Source organism: Echiichthys vipera, assembly GCF_963691815.1.
Source record: "Echiichthys vipera genome assembly, chromosome: X".
Taxonomy (NCBI): domain Eukaryota; kingdom Metazoa; phylum Chordata; class Actinopteri; order Perciformes; family Trachinidae; genus Echiichthys; species Echiichthys vipera.
Window position 1 is genome coordinate 19488743 of NC_139825.1, and position 16979 is coordinate 19505721.

The 16979-nt window shown below is 41.0% G+C and overlaps 1 protein-coding gene across 1 annotated transcript; it reads right to left on the reverse strand.

The window, feature by feature from the left end:
* Positions 1 to 505: 505 nt before the first annotated feature.
* arhgap40 (Rho GTPase activating protein 40) lies at positions 506 to 16609 on the reverse strand. Its single transcript, XM_083939201.1, has 15 exons — positions 16461 to 16609; positions 13304 to 13527; positions 11968 to 12191; positions 11249 to 11327; positions 10313 to 10461; positions 9345 to 9510; positions 8689 to 8780; positions 8175 to 8252; positions 7099 to 7258; positions 6266 to 6348; positions 4722 to 4928; positions 4407 to 4550; positions 4152 to 4303; positions 3893 to 3948; positions 506 to 3335 (listed from the first exon to the last, which is right to left on the reverse strand). Exons 1-15 carry the CDS (start codon positions 16592 to 16594, stop codon positions 3229 to 3231), a joined length of 2055 nt encoding a protein of 684 aa, XP_083795327.1. The 5' UTR covers positions 16595 to 16609; the 3' UTR covers positions 506 to 3228.
* Between the last annotated feature and the right edge of the window lie 370 nt (positions 16610 to 16979).

Sequence of the window (16979 nt, forward strand, 5' to 3'; positions counted from 1 at the left end):
GAAACTCAATGAAAGCTGTACCACACATCGGTTTTCTTCCTTTTGTATTTCAAGCAGCCATTTGGACACGCTGAGACCTTGAATAATCAAAGTTGATGAGGCAGTTAGTTGAGAATGGTTTTTCCAGGAACAGTGGCGATGATTAATCAAGGAACTGAGCAGCGCTGGCCTCTTCACCCGCACACATTATAAGGTTAATCTCTCTATTGATTACAGCAGCAGAATAAACCAATACTTCACTACAGATTTTTTCTGTTTTCACATATGTGTATGTCTGTTTGCTGCTTTGTGTGATGCTGTTGAAGATTCACAAGAATGATGAACGATGCTTCTGTTGATACCATCTTTCTAACACACCCATTACGCCATATTGGACAAATAAATCACATTTAGCACAACATTAGATTCACATTTATTGACAAAAACATTCTTTAAAAGTTTGTCTCTCTAGAGCAAATACTAGTTTCACAGAAGTATTAAAAACAATGACTTGTGTAAAGGGCATAAATATACATTCTGACGTCTGCTGACTGATGTCTGAAATCTTCACCACAAGAAAGGCTGATGAAGACAATAAAAGGTCCACAGCCACACGTTGATCCCAACTGGAAACAAACGTTCCTGTAACCGTCGCTTAGTGTCCCTGGGTGATTATATAGATAACACTGTTTCAGAGATATCTACGCCACACAAAAACATTCACATATGTACAAACAACAGAAAACCGGCGCAGTGTGTCCCCGTTTTGGTGACTCCACATCATGTTGTGTGTTGTCATGTGTGTTTACACAATACTTGTCCCTGCGCTCAGACTGCTCGCCCTCTGGGATGCTGCTTCAGAGGTGACCTAGTTCTCCTGATTGTCAGCAGAAGGCGGTTTCATCAGCTCGCTTTGTGCCGAGGCACTGAACTGTGCCTGGGACCCTGGGACAGGCCAATTGGACTTGTGTAATGAAGCTCATCACACACTTGCATGCACACACACACACACACACACACACACACACACACACTGCTGCTGTCGTCAGGTTCAGGGCAGCAGAATTTATAACAGCCATTTATTACCTCCTCCTTTATCAAAGAAATGTGATTCCTCGGCATGTTTCTGATGCATGCACCCCACCGCCATTATGGTCCATCATTAGGAGGTGACAGAGATGGAGAAGTTGATGGATGTTGGTGCTGGGCCGGCTGTCATTATCCCATCTATTGAGTGGAGAGTGCGAGACACTTCCCACAAAATGGCCGCGAAGCACCAACATGGCTCCGACTGCGAGGAGTAAATGACTCGCATCTGACGATCTGCGCAAAAATGTTAAGCACATTCATTTGCTGCCTTCGTGTGTTTGGAATACCCCGAGAAACAGTCAAACTGCAATGTTCTTCACATCAGATTATATGAATGGATATTTACACATGACGTTTATCTTACTGTACTGTTTTAGGATGTAAAGAGATCAAAAAGACAACTTCGCATCAAGAAATATGTACAACAACACTGCAAATCCCACACTGAGTATGGGTGACTTAACACAACATACGGTTACACTGAGTGCAGCTACTCCACATAATCCTAAAGTCTCTCTAACATACAGGATACTCAACAAGCAACAATGGCATTACATTCATATAAATAACAACAACAATTCCAGTTTACCCCCAAGAGTCACTTCAGCACTTTCGGCTCCATTCATGTGATTAAAAATGAGAACTGAAGACCAGCTTCACCGTGTGTCCTTAACAACTCCCTTTAGAGGTGCAATACCTGTCACTGAGGTTGTGACACCAAATCCCTTGGTGTCAAAAAAAAAGAAGAAAAGTCTCTTTGAGCACTGTTCTGTACGGGTCAGGGGTCCTTGGAAGTCCATGGATTTTTATAAGGCCCAGGAGATCGCAGGGTTTCACAGATAAGACGATATCAGTTCATCTGGGTCTTTCCCTCTTTGAATGGCACAGACGGAGTAGATACAGAGAAGAATCCTCCGTCTTTGTTTACTTCATGACCAAATTGTCTGCGCTGGAAAAACGGTCAGCGGAGAGAGAAAGAATAGACGAGAGCGATCAGTCAGTTGATCAACTGATGGATCTGTTTGCATGCTTACAAAGAGTCGGAGTCCCCCTCTGTTTCCAGGTAAGCTTCTGTTCCTATAGCTTTTAGTTTTAAATTTAAATTATTATATTTTAAGTTTTTCCGAGGTTTTCAATCATCAGTAATTGAAAAAGCAGGACATGGTTCTAGAGTTCTTTACATGCAGCTGATTTATTTTCTCTGCCAAGACGTTATGTTTTCAGTTTGGTTTATTTGTGTGTTAGTCAGCAGGATTACACAAAAACTACTGGCCGGTGGAGGTCTAGAGATGTGGGGGGCTTCGATGCAGTTCTAGGGATCTAAAAAATTTCAAGAACTGCCTTTCTTTTTTTAAAGACTTTTTAAAGCAGTTTTTCAAGCCTTTAATTTGTAGGACAGACAGGAAATGGGGTAAGAGAGAGAGGGGGAGACATGCAGCAGTTGAAACCGCTGTGTCAAGGACCTTCAACCTCATCACATTCTCTAACCACTGAGCCACCGGCCGCCCCAGAACTAACTTTCTGAGGCCAAGAATGAACCTCTCTTGTATAAGAATGTGTTCAAAATGTCCTGACATTAATTTAAAATTCAAAACATGGTCATAAGACACCTGAATCATGTTTCAGCTTCATGCAAAAGACTGATAAATGCAACCCATGATTTGAAATGATCGCCCAGGTTGCCTGAGAAGGGGGTGGACTATAGCCAGAGGTGCTCTGCATCCCCATCTGCTCACTCATGGCTGGAGATTATGACAACCTCTCTCTCTCTCTCTCTCTCTCTCTCTCTCTCTCTCCTCTTTTCTATGCAGCAGGTTCTCTGTCGGAAGTAATGCGTCACATCAGCAGCTTGCAGCGTCGCAGTCTGGTGGTAACGCAGGAGAGGAATGATGGAGTGAAGGGAGAAAAAGAGGAAGAAGATGGAGAGAGAGAGAGAGTAAAAGAGAAAAAGGGCAAAGTGTGTTAATCTGTAGACAGTTCTTAGGCTCTGCTCCTGGCAGATTCTCCGTCTATCTGTTTCTGCTTCCTCCATCTGTCTCCTTCTCTCTTGTTGCTCCAAGGATGAAAAGGACAAGAAGAGAGGGCTGCATGGATTTGATCTTTTTTTTTAAGGCTCTCCCTTTCTTTGCCGAGCTGTTCCCCGATCTGTTCGTCCATCCTTCACAGCACTCTGCTGGCGTTGGGTTTCAGCTTTATGACCCACTCTCCTCCAGAGTTGCTGTTGTACAAATCCAGGAGGTGTGTGTCGGGATCCAGGCAGTGCTCACCTGCAGAAAGCACACAATAAAAGCCCTCGTTTTTGGAATTGTTTTGCAGCTGAGCGAAATCATAAATGTAGAACTGATTTTTCATATAAGTTAGGAGTGCAACCATGGATTATTGTCATTATCGATTCATCTGCTGATTATTGTCTCAATTAGTCAAATCATTCTCTGACCTATTGAATATAAGAAGTCAAATATATTTAGATTACGGTTGTATAAAACAGAAAAGCAGCAAATATTCTAAACTAAAAAGCAGAAATTATCAGTCAATAATATCAGGTACTAATGTGCCGATTCAGAAGTTTTACATCACAAAGATGAACTGACTGAAGTTTTCTTTTAACTGTCCACTGAGTGAGCTCTCCTGTGAGCGAACAGACATGTGTGTAATAAGCATTTGTCTGCTCTGATAACTGCAGATGCACCGCTCGTGTCTCTTTGGCGCTCGCACAGCACATTACGTAAGACCTCGCTCCCTTCATCAGCTCAATGAGCAGAAAGACATGCAAATGTCAGTGCCGCTCCAATCACAGAAAACACTGCAGTCACTTCCAACTTACCAATATTCCCTCCCACTTCGTACAGGGCACAGTCCGGATACACCACAGAGCCGTTTCTGTTGAGACATCAAACACCTATGAAGCATCCTTTCTTTCCATAAAGATAAATAAAACACATAATATGTCTTTCTGAAAGGCAATATTCAAAAGCGACACTATTACTACTACAAGAGAGAAAGCTTAACTGCTGTGCACATTACAAAATAAAAATAAAGAGTTGTCATCAGCATGTATTCATTTGAAGTCTGCAGTACTGCACCTTCGCATTTTTCCCTTTCCACTGTCGGGGCTGCGGACCGACTGGCGCTGAAATTGAGCAAGGAGGTCTGAGGCTCGAGAGTTGATGTTGAGCTGGAACTCCATGGTGCCGCTCACCTGATCCCCAACCTGGATTTTCACCGTACGGCACGTCTGCACAACAAAAGAAAACGGTTATTTATGTCTGTAACTATATTGTATATTTTGTTGGACATTACTGATGGTCAGGTGTACTGTGAGCAGAAAACCAGCTCACCTCTGAAGTGTTTTTTTCAGGTTTGTCACGGCTGTCTGCGTGGATCTTCCTCAACAGGTTCTTGATGCGGCGATCGTAGAACTGGTAACGCCGGTTACTGTTCTCATTCAGCTTACGCACCTGGCTCATGAGGAAATTAGGGATCTGAAGAAAAAGGGAAAGCAACACCACATTTGTGATCATATGTGCATAATTACAACTTACTTGATTTATGCAGAGCTCTCAGCCAGAAAAAAGCTTCGGTGCTAAGTAAGAAAACTGTTTAAAAACTTGGTTATGAGAATGTCTGTATGTAGAAAAGGTGCATGATCCTACCGTCCAGAGCAGGTCCTGGTAGCGGATGAGGAGCCTCATGACATCAGCTGCCTTCTCCGCATGTCCTTTCTCCGCCCCTTCAGTCAGTCTGCTGGGGACGGCCTTATGGAGGAAGAGGTTGGGAGCCATGATGGTTGCTACGGCCCACAGGTTCATCCTGTTCCTCTTCTCCCTGGAAACCACCTTACTGAGGAACTCGAGGAGGGCCTGGCGGATACACAGATCAAATGCGATTTTCTTTGAGATTACATGAAACATGTTGAAAGACATTTGCTCACCTTCAACTGAACAATGTGTAAACGTTGAGAGGCCACTTACACTGAAGCACAAAATGGGGTAAAGTCAATCATCACAGTGACTGTATCATCTGTAAAACCTCTAGTGAAAAGTATGCTAATGCACAGCAAGTTTCAGCTGCCTCCACTGGAGTAAAAGTAATTAGTTCAGGTGGGTTTTATGCTCCTGGATACTATAAATGGAGCTGACTGCACACTTGTGTCTGTGAAAAGTGAGTCATGGTTAATGCAAGCCGTTATATATCAGAGCTGAGTGTTACAGAACAATATGGTAATGCACTATGAAACAGTGCTTTGGTATGTCGAGTTTCATGAAGGTGTAAATTAATTTATGACAACCTTAAGGCAGGCATGAAGGGTCCTGTAGAAAATGTCAAATAAAAATGTATGGCCTTTGACACTTTTGGGTTAATTTATGGACTCTGTAAAATTCCTGTTTTTAACATTTTAAACTCGACTCTTTAATTTTGATTATGTTTGCAATATTAAAGTACAAGTATTATTAAGTTATATTAACAAATGTACTTGAAATATCAAATATATTGTGCATATACATCATATATTATAATATTATGACTCATGGATTAATGTGCAAAGGAGAATTTTGCTGTTGTAGTGAAGGTGGAGCTTATTTTAAATATTTTATATATTGCTGGGTAGTTAAATCATTCAATGCTCATTATTAGTTTTGTGTAGAATCTAAAATTTTAAAGTGGTAACTAACTGGCAAGTGAACACAGTGGAGTAAAAAGTTCAATATTTCCCTCTGAAATGAAGTGGAGTAGAAGTATAAAGTGCCACATGAAATGAAAATATTCAAGTACGTCAAGTACTAGTACTTGAGTTATATTCCATCTCTGAACATGCATTTAAAAACCTGGAAGGAATACTGTCAAAACAAAGTGTTTATGTGGCCACAGCAGATTTATTCTGCAGAAATCAAGCATATTTCTTTTATCCTGATAGAGGAAAGTTGGTGTATGTTAACACAAAGTTTTACGACTAAAGTTTTACGATTAAATGCATGCCAACACAGTGGTTAAGAGTCATGCAAAAAAAAGCATTAGCGTGTCTATTCCAAATGTGATGAAATGAAAGGTGTATATTCATCTATAGAAAGTGATAACTGTCTTTGTCTCTACTGCATAAGTACACTGTTGAAGTGTTATTGTGTGTGTGTGTGTTTGTGTGTGTGTGTGTGTGTGTGTGTGTGTGTGTGTGAGTGTGTGTGTGTGCGTGCGTGTGTACCTTCAGTGTGTTTCTGTTGGGCTCAGGCAGCAGCAAGATGAGCAGGTTCAACATGTGGAGTTTCTGCCTCAGCTCTGTGATGTCTGAAGGAGGAAGGAGAATAGGTAAGACAAGTTTAACACACACACAGACACAGACACACACACACACACAGACAGACAGACACACACACACACACACACACACACACACACACACACACACACACACACACACACACACACACACACACACACACACACACACACACACACACACACACACACACACACACACATTCTTAATTTCCTCTGCATTTGGCTAAGAATAATGGGATATCTAAAGATTAATGACATTGTGACAGGTGGCCATTAGGTTTGTTAGCTTATGTCTCTGTAGTCAAACGTCATTTATCATTTTGCACTGATTCTCCTCACAAACTAAACATCAGTGAGTCATCAATCAGATCATATTAATATCAGTCTGTTCTTTTATTAAGGTGAGACTAATGTGAACAACAGGAGATCTTTTACAGCTGCTTTGTCACAGTGCTGAGATGCCTCTTAAAAGGCTATCAACTTGTTCATCTTAATGTGCTAGAGCAGAAAAGGTAAGCATCACGGTGAAGACACTCAGGTAATTATGATGTGAACTCTGCCGAGCTTTCTGGAAAAGTGGGCAGCAGATTGTTGAAGTAGTGTAAAGGAAAAGAAGAGCCTGATTTATACAGTAAATCACCCAGACAACAGACATTTGTTCTTCTGAAATGCAATGGGTGTGTAAATATGACACAAGGCTGTTTGCACTCTCCATTCAATGCTCACACCACAAGATTTAAAATGTTGCACACTGACCTCTGACGGCGCTGAAGGTGTTGAGGTACTCGGCGGTGAGTAGAGGAGCGGGCAGTTCCCTGATGAACTTCTTGAGCAGCGCGGCAGCGTCGTTTGGACTCACCTCGTCCCAGCTGACCTGCCCTGAGTAGAAGTTGGTCTCCAAGTTCTGCTGCAGCAGCTGTTGGTAGAAAGCAATGACACGCTTTCAGAACTGCATGGGCACAGATTACCAGTTCCACCTCCTTCGGTCATTTTATTGTAGTCAAATGACTTATTGACACAGAAATTAGAATGATGAATAATGGCTTTCCTGAGTCTATATATACAGTGTCCAGTGTTCATAAATGTTACCTTTATTTTGAATTGTAAAGATATAGAGAGTTTTTGTCAGTCACAGAGCTGACATGACTCCAGAGAGGCTATTTAAAACTCATTAGTATCAAATTAACTCTTAATAAACACAGGCACTAGGTCACAACTAATTACATGGTGATATTATCAGTCTCTATTTGTGCCTTATAAAAGTATAAAATAGTCTATAAGCACAATCATCTTGTTTTATTTCAGGCAGCCATAGAGCCATAGAGCCATAGAAGAAGTTTGGTAGATCCTTCTTGGGACAGAAAATACTGATTGATATCGATAGTTTGACTTTTATCAAATCAGTAAACATTTTTATGATATTTATATTTGGATTTATTATAAAATAGTTTTGGGAACAATAAATGCTAAACTGTTATGGTTATCATCTCTATATGGTCTTTGTTTTAAAAGCCATTATCAGTCGCAGGTACTTTATTCATCAATCCTAGTAATCTGTCCTGATGCTAGATGGCGCCCTCTTGTGACTGCAGATGAAACAAACAACATTATTGATTTTGTTTCATTGGACTTTTCTAAATGTCAATTGTAGTTACTGCTGTTCAGGCACTTGTGACATTTTAAAGTGTCAATAGTTTGGCTGCCCTTTAGCTAATGAAATATTTATTTGCTTTAGACATAGAATTACGAGAAAGGGCGCATTTTGTGGTAGAATAATTTGGTGCAGTGTCAGCTTTGTGTGACAGAAATAATGTGTGGATCCATTATTGTACCTTGAGTCTGGACTGAGATCCTGGAACCCGCAGGATCCCCTCTGAATCAACACCTTTCTTCTCCAAAAATGACAACAACTGCAGAGCGAGAGCGAGAGCGAGAGAGAGAGAGAGCGAGAGAGAGAGAGAGAGACATTAGCAGAGAGTCAAGCATCAGTAGATAAGAATCTCTTGCACACCTCTGCTGGTTGTTCTCAGTAACTGCTGCTACATACAAGGGTGTGGTCAAAGCTTTCTACACATACAGAGAACACTGAGGTTGTTTTATCTGAAGACACCATATGTACGTTCAACAAAGGCAAAACTGTGATAAACACATGCTGTGAAAAATATGGTGAAAAAGATGCACACTGTCATCTCCTGTCAGACCAGGGGAGATGAGCAAGTATCTGAAACAGTTAAATTTATATATATATATATATATATAAGTATAAAAGGCACTTGGAATTAACTTCTTCATACACTTCTTTCATAGATTTCAAAGTCCTATAACAGATGTATTTCAGGTTCTTACCGTCTGCATGAAGAGAGGAATCGAGGTGTTCGGCTTAATTTTCTGATCGTTCTCCAACTGCGTGGCTAGCGGCACACCATAGAGCGTGCTCTCTGTGAAAGACACAAAAGTGTTGTTTTCTGCCTTACGTTTCATAACTCATAAGTTGCAAAGGGAGACATTTTCCTGTGTTGTGTGTGTGTGTGTGTGCACCTACACCATAGTGCCAGTTCACAGCTCGAGTAATTCTGTTTGCTGATACAGATACAGTAACTGCAGTGTGACTTTGACTAACCAAAAACAGTAATGGCTGATAAATGTATTACTAAAGACTGTCACCATAGCTGAGTCTAGAGAGGCAAGTACGATGTCAAATATTTAGTAAATACATTTAAATTCTAAACTGCAGGGAAACATAAGGAAGTCGCTGCAGACATTAGAAAGCTGACAGTTTGTGCATAACTAGAGTCAGACAACCAGTTATGAGCCAGCTAGACCATTGTTTTCCTTTGATTTGATTGGCTCACATTCAGGGACAAAGTATGAGAACAGACAAGAAATAAACACTGCACATGGTTCAAATGTTATTGTATGAACAAGACATCCACAGCCTATTTCCATATGTGTGAGTGGTTGTGGGTTTGTAAAGTGCCCTTCGTGAGTGAGCACTGCCGTACCTGGGATTTTCCTTTTGCCGGATTTGTGCCTTTTGACCTCCAGCTCTAAGAGGTCGCACAGCGCCGTCATGTCGATGAGAGCCAACTGACGCACCTTCTTCATGTCACTGTGGGAGAGGTCCTGAATACGAGTCACTCCCAGACGGCACTTGGGGCAGATCACCCGCTGAGAAGGAGAGGTAGAGAAAAGGGAGGATTGGAGTTGAGAGATGGTATACAAACCAAAGAAAAATAGCAGAGGAAGAGAGAATGGCGACAGTGTCAAATCATTTACATACACATTGTAATATAATGTGCATCATTCCCTTGCTTAATAATCTTAAAGCAGTGTCTCTAAGTAAAATTGGAGACTGGATCCATGCACTTATAATTAAGACATTAAAAGAACACTGTTGCTGAGGAAATGTATTTAGCCTGTAATAGAAAAAATAAACCCGCTCTCCACTCTATGACACAACAGCTCTTCTATTGTTTTGAGCTTATTCTCTCATTCTTTTATTGAGCTTAAGCCTGTTATCTAACCAACAGCGGGGCCGATTAGAATCAGCTTACAATAACATTTATGTGTCCTCACAAAAAAAAACATTCAAAGACTGAAATGTACAGTCAAGTTTGGTGAATATATCTAAAGCCCTAAAGCTCCAAATTACTGAGATGGATTTCCTTCCTCTGGGCCGGACTGTTACCTTGCCTTCCCAAAAGCTATGATTATTTGCATGTCCTGTGTACATTTCAGATGTACTTTCACACTCACAAAAAGAAATAAATGTAGGAGATACACACAGTTAAACTCAGGGCTTCCCTTTTATGCCCCATTTGAAAATTGTCTTCCCATTTTATCAAATCACTGGGATATCAAACAAGGTCCCCATTTGAAATAACATTTAAAACCTTCCACAGTTCTCCTGAAGGCAGTGGAAAACTGCTACAGTTGTGGGGAGGAGAGGGGAAAGTGTTTTGGTGCTTACAGGCAGAGTGCCGTCTTCTTTTCTGCGTTGGCTGTTGTTCTGCGGCAGTTTGGCCTGTTTGAGGAAGATGACGGCCTGTTCGCAGTAAGCCACATCGGTGATTAGGAATTCCTCTTTTGGAGCGCCTCGCTGATGCTCCGGCATCATTGCTGAGCGGGACAAACACACACATAGACACACGCACACACACAAGCTTCAATCTATTAGTTCACTTGAGGTCAACTGCAGTGATATCACAAAAAATAAAATTTGAATGCACGTTATATAAGGGAACAAGGGGAAGGTGTGATACGAGGAAATGTACCCACACGCTCTCTTTATCTCTTATCTCCCAAAACAGAGGAAGTGCTTAGAGTCAATGCTACCACCATTACTACATGTCACTATAACAGTAACTGCACGGCACTTTACTGTATCTAAGATGTGTGAATTTCACTTTTGTTTGTCTACAGATGATCTGCTGCACGGTTTCCCTGTACGGACCATTTCCTGTTTATCTTTCCTCAGTACAAAATGCTTAATACTATTCAAAAACACTGAGATTTGGCGAGCGAACCCAACACCGTGAGGACAGGGACTTTGTCCAGCAGCTGCATGCAGAGACGACAAATTATCCGGGGATTAATCTGAACCAATTAGAAGATAGATGCCAGGGCTGTGACCTCTTCAGGACCTCACAAATCTGCTGCTCACCTGACTTCTTCTTCAGTATTGTCTTTTTTAAAATATGACGACATGTAGCAGTTAATTTGCAGTTAAACAGTTAATACAATGATTCAAGTACACAAGTGGTTACTTAACTCAAGTCTGGTTTTAACTCAATAGACTATTAAAGCAATTGAAGCCATTGCTTTTTGTGCCACGAGCGTACTCTCACCTCTTATTCCCTGTACTTGCTAGGTTTGCTGTAATAGTACTGCTGTATGTAGCTCTTACCTGATAGTGGTGTTTTGCCAACTGATGTCATGCTGTGTTGGGCAGAGTCTTCACTATGCTGGGAGTCAGGTAGAAGGGTCTGGTTACAGAGACACAAACACACATCAAAGTCCAGTCGAGTCCATTTTTATTTATAGCCTTTCGCATGAGGAGAAACTTCTTCAAAAAATGCTTTAGCTAAACATATCAGTCCTGACATTTTTCTTCTCCATCACTGGGAATAGAAGTAGTGTTTTATATTGTCCAGAGAGCAGATGGAGATGGACACAAAGAGTGTTTCCTTTGATAAAGGACTGATTAGGATCAGAGGAGCTGTGTCTCTATTCCCCTCTCAGACAGGACGGACAAAGCATGGCCTTTACATGTGATTTGCTTTTATTGTCACAGGTCAGCCCTTGTTCTGCATGGAACAAGACTACACAGGACACTGGAACAATAGAAAGTCCCTCACTGAATATAATTTATATTTCAGTGCATGCAGCTTTGATTCAGACAGCCACTACATGTTGTAAACTTCTTTAACAGAATAATAATTTTGTTTGTTTTGAAATGTGTAAATATTTTTTTCTTTTTCTCTATTTGTAGATCATTTTGAGGCATGGACAGCTAATGTTTCCTGCTCCAGCAGGATGCCAGAGGTCATGGTGAGTTACACGACACATTCCTTTAGACCAGCATTGATTCTGGGATTTAAACAGTTCAAAAGGGTATTTCCTGACCTGAGTGATAGGGGAGTTGAAGATGTCACGAACGTCACGCGGTGCAGATTTGTTCCTCTTGCGCAGCGACAGCGTGTAAGAATCCAGTCGACGTTGGACGGCCTCGGCCTGGGTCCGGGTCAGAGTGGACAGCAGCACCACGTTGTCTACATCCTCCTCACTGTCCTCACTGATGAGGGTCGACAAACCAGCATCGGCCAACCACTGCTCCTCCTGTTCGCCTTCTGAGACACAAACATACAACAGACAGTGAAGCATCAGGCAACATTTAAAAACACAATAATGACAGCACAAAATGCATATGTATTGCAATTTAAAATGCACAATATTAATTTATTATATTATTAAATTATATTTTTTTATATAATGTATATACAATTTTGACTAGATGACTCATGTTTGTGCATAAAGCCCCTCCTCCCTCTCTCATTTATAAAATAAAACTCAAGAAATGCCGTAGCTAGTAAAGCCTAAGCAATGTGTAAATTGGTTGCTTGGAAACATCTGCAGCACTCCGATCAACTGTGCAAACAGGAAGTCACTGTAGCATCACAGGCTGTAACCTTATAAATTCCACTTCACTGCCAGTCTTTAAGTAAAAGTGGATATTATTTTGTTTTATTTATATATGTTTCAAAGTGAGTAGTATGAAATTAGTAATGTAATTAAGTCATTAAGCAAAATGTAGCTTATTGTTATTTGAGGTGTTAAAGTGTTCCTTTTGTGAACTGTGATTGATAATCAAACAGCATTTTTATCAAGTGGCAGATGTGTCAACCATATTCCTTCTTATGTCTTTACCGGTTCACTCTACATAGGTAAGACATTAGCTAACAAACATTATTTGTAAAGACTTCTGTTAATGCATTAGTTATTGGGTTATTTAAATGCAATAAGGAAGGACATAAAATTGTTTACTCTCTCTAAATAATAATGATGCATCAACACACTTAAATCCAGACTCCATATGTTTAACTAACCAGTAGAAAAGATTATTTAAAAGAGTGTTTACTGTTTCTGTTTAACATACCATCAAAAGGATCTATTAGAATTAAAACAGAAGAGGGATCTAATGGACATAATTAAAGAGCATGTATGACAATGTGGCTTGTGCACATGAAACACTCCCTGCCACAAAGTGTTTGATAGTGTTGTCATGGAGATGAGTGCTTCTTTGCTGCATGAACGAAGTCCGATAAGCTGCCATGAAGGATCTCAGTAGCAGCTTTGTTAAACACCGATGGTTTGTAATTCTACCACATAAACTCATGGTGACTTCTAGCTAAGCTCTTTCTATCCATTCCTAATCTATCATCGCAGGATTTGCAGTATTTACCTTCTGACTGTCTGGAGTCTCTCCTGGCGCAGTCCAGGTCTGTGTAGCCACTCCCCTGTCGGATGGTCTCCACCTCACTCCAAAATGAGTCCAGGCAGAGTTTATCTGGGTGTTGCTCCTGATCCTGGGAGGATGGCGTGTGCGTGCTGTGTGCGTGCTCAGCGGCTGCCTGGTCCTGCGGGCTGGCCCAGGGCTCCACGCTCATCTCGGTGGGGCTGGGATTTCTGGTACAGACATACACACATGTAAAGAAATTGCACGCATGCATGCAAACCAACGAGCAGAAAACACAAAGACACGTACAAACACAAGAGGAATGAAGACTGAAGCGATGCAAGGAGGATGAATCAGCCAGGAGAACCCAGAGAGATGGAGAGACAAAAGAAGCGGGATGGAGGGAGGGCCGGAGTGAGGAGAGAGATGGCGAGAGCGGACACAAAGGGGGGGGTCTCTATTGTTCCTGAAAAATGTGGCCTGGAGGCATAGTACCCTGTAGATCCACTAGATGTCACTGTAACAGTGTAAGTTCTGTTTTCCTGTGGGTCACACCCCTTCATATACTGAAACACAAATGTAACCCGCTGACAATAGAAGACAAAACATGCAATGAACAATTAAAAAAAAAAAAAATTCATAAATCACCTCAGATTCTTTTCCAAAAACAAGCAGGAACAATGCATCCTGTGTTTCCTGCAGGACTCAACAACAGATGGTACTGATCTCTAACAACAATGGGACACACTCAGCTTGCTCCCTCAGGCACTAAAATGTAACTTGGTGATCACAGACACAGGAAGTGGGCAGCTGACTCACTCCATCGGTGTGCGGTTCAGTCACATTCCTCTAGTCAGCAAATCTCAAGTGACATACCAAACCGCACTAGTTCATTTCTGAGGAATGCCAGAGGGCTATCATCATGCCAACATGAGCGAGGAGAGACAACAAAAACGATAGCTATCTGATGTATCAGAGATACCTGTCATACTTTCAGGTGTGATGCAATGAGTTTATAGAGAAGTTTCTGACAGATACCCGCAACAACTGCACCTCAGTTGTAGCCAGATGAGATTTGTTCCAGTTTCAATGGCATCTCAGCGTGGAGACGGGGGTTGGTGCTGTCAGGAGTTGTGAGTTTCAATAGATACTTTTTTCATCAAAAGCCTCTTTGCAAGGACAGAATAGAAATAAAGACAGATAGGAAATAGTAATTGTCATTTTCTTGTAGGGTCTTATGCTAGGAAGGCTTGGCAAGAATATAAAGCAAGAAACAATGTCAGTTAAGTGACTGGAGGAAGAAAAATGGGTACAGTGACACAGCTGTCTTTAGACCACGATGTAGCTGTGCCACTATCCCTAATATCCTAATTTAAGTTTTTGCATTAATCATAAAGTGTCAAATGTTGTCAAAGTAAAATGGGTCGTGCTATTGTTTTACTGGTCTCTAAACCAGTATGGCTTCATTCCAACATACAGTATATCATAGTATTTGATAAAATTTGACAGTTGAGTTCCACCTTTCCTTTACGTGGAAAGACTTTCAACATCTTTTTCAACATATCAAGACCTTAAAATTACTTAACTAAACCAGACCTTAAATATTTATAGAATTAAGAAAAAAGACCACACATCCAACCTCCTGGATTGGCATCAGCAATGATACTGACATTACTGACTGCATCAGATATTGGCCAGACAAGACAGATCTGCCAGTAAGGTTTCCAGTTAATCTATCAAGTGATTAGTCTCTAACATGTCAGAAGTGGAAAATCCAATCTTTCGTTCAGTTTTCAACTCTCAAAACTCAAAGATATTCTATTTACAACGATGTAAAATAGAGGAAAGCAGCAAATCCCGACAACTGTGAAGCTAAAACCAGCACGTTTGGCATATATGCATGAAAAATTACCAAATTGTTGTTGACAAGTTTTCTGAAAATTTAAATACCGTTTTTAGTCACATTAAGATTAGGGTTTTTGATACTGCCTAAAAGGCCAGATCGGGTTTCTGCAAGTACGCAAATCAATGCACTGATCAGGCATTTTAGGCGGTATCAAAGGCACTTCTGATACAATGTAATTTATTAGACCTGAAAAAAAGTTTCAAAAATCAGTTCTTCTTTGCAGCTTTAAAACAGTAGCCAACACAACAAGTTAGAGCGACGAAGGAGAACTGGTTTTCGTCTGTTTGATCACGCGATGATAGCTCATTTACGCTACACAGGGAAACAACAATAATATTCGGTGCCAACAGAGAGTAACTTTAGTCAGAGCTGGCAAAAAATTAGCAATTTGTCAATATTTTAAACAGGAAAGTCCCATCAATAAAACAGTGATGGTAGTATTACACATACAGTATTAGTTGTAACGCACTGGTATCCGATCTTGGTATCAGCCGATCAATACTTGGTATCAGCCGTTATGCAAGTTCCAGTATTCAATCAGTAACAAGATAAAAAACGGTACTGTTACACCTCTAATTATGTTCATTTGTATAAACCATCTTTAATTAAAATCTGGACAAACCTATATGATGTTGTAGTATGAATGTCTCCACATATGAATGAGAAGTGATGTGGAAGAACATCAGACAACAACTATTACAGTATATGATCAATACTCAACATTATCTGATAATTTGAGAATAGATATGGCGATCAGTATGGGGAGAGAAAATTAAGTATTGATGCATTCCTATAGACTTAATAAATGTTATTTTCATACAGCATCTTGCTCATTTTATCCCTTACACCCAGCTGTCCAAAGCCATTACATGTGCACACAATCTGCTACCCTTATGGATTAAATGCATCAAGCCTGAGAGATCAGAGGTAGACAGCTGACTCACAGCCGTGCACTCTGGGTCCACTACAAAATGATTTTAAAGTTCTCCAGATTTTTTTTCTAGCCCACAAATGAAGATTTGCCTGCAAACCACCGTACATTTATCATGTTTTAAATGTGAGTACAAATGTCAAAACAGAGTGACTAACTAAGAAAGTTGGGAAACAGTCTCCACAACATAAACTTCCCGTAGCTTGTAATGCTGTCACAATTCACTGTCAAGTTTTTTTTTGACTTATCACATACAACAACACCCAGACTTTGACCTAAACATATAAGAATTGGATCCTGCTCTAACCCCATCTCACCCCACATACCTGGCTTTTTTCTTTTTTGATATCTTCACACGTTTGCTCCTCACTGGACGGAGCCTGAACTGGTTCAACCTGGTGTGTGGAAACTGCATGGTGGACCCAAGCCTGCTCACCAAGACCTCCTCTCTGCCTCCCATATCCACAATGCTGAAGGAATCCAGGAATTACAATCCAGCACAAAACCTAGCTTTATGCAGTCTTGTTGGTTGGACACCATGTGAGTGTAGCGTAAATCTGTTCGCTGCTCCAGTTTCTCTGTGGTGACAGGAAGTGTTAAGACTTCACTGAGGCTCGAGGCTGTGTGGTGTGTTTGAGAGCTGAGTGGAACTGGAACTGGAATGCAGGCGGGAGTGACGACTCCCCGAACATCAACACAAAATTCACACCTGTCCCCTCCCTCACTACCCTGAGGTGACACGCCCTGCCCTCATGCCTGATGGCCATCAAATCTGGTTCAAACAAGAATGTTTTTAAAAACACTTTGGGATGCAACGTGAAAATGACACTTGTTCTAGTCCAGGT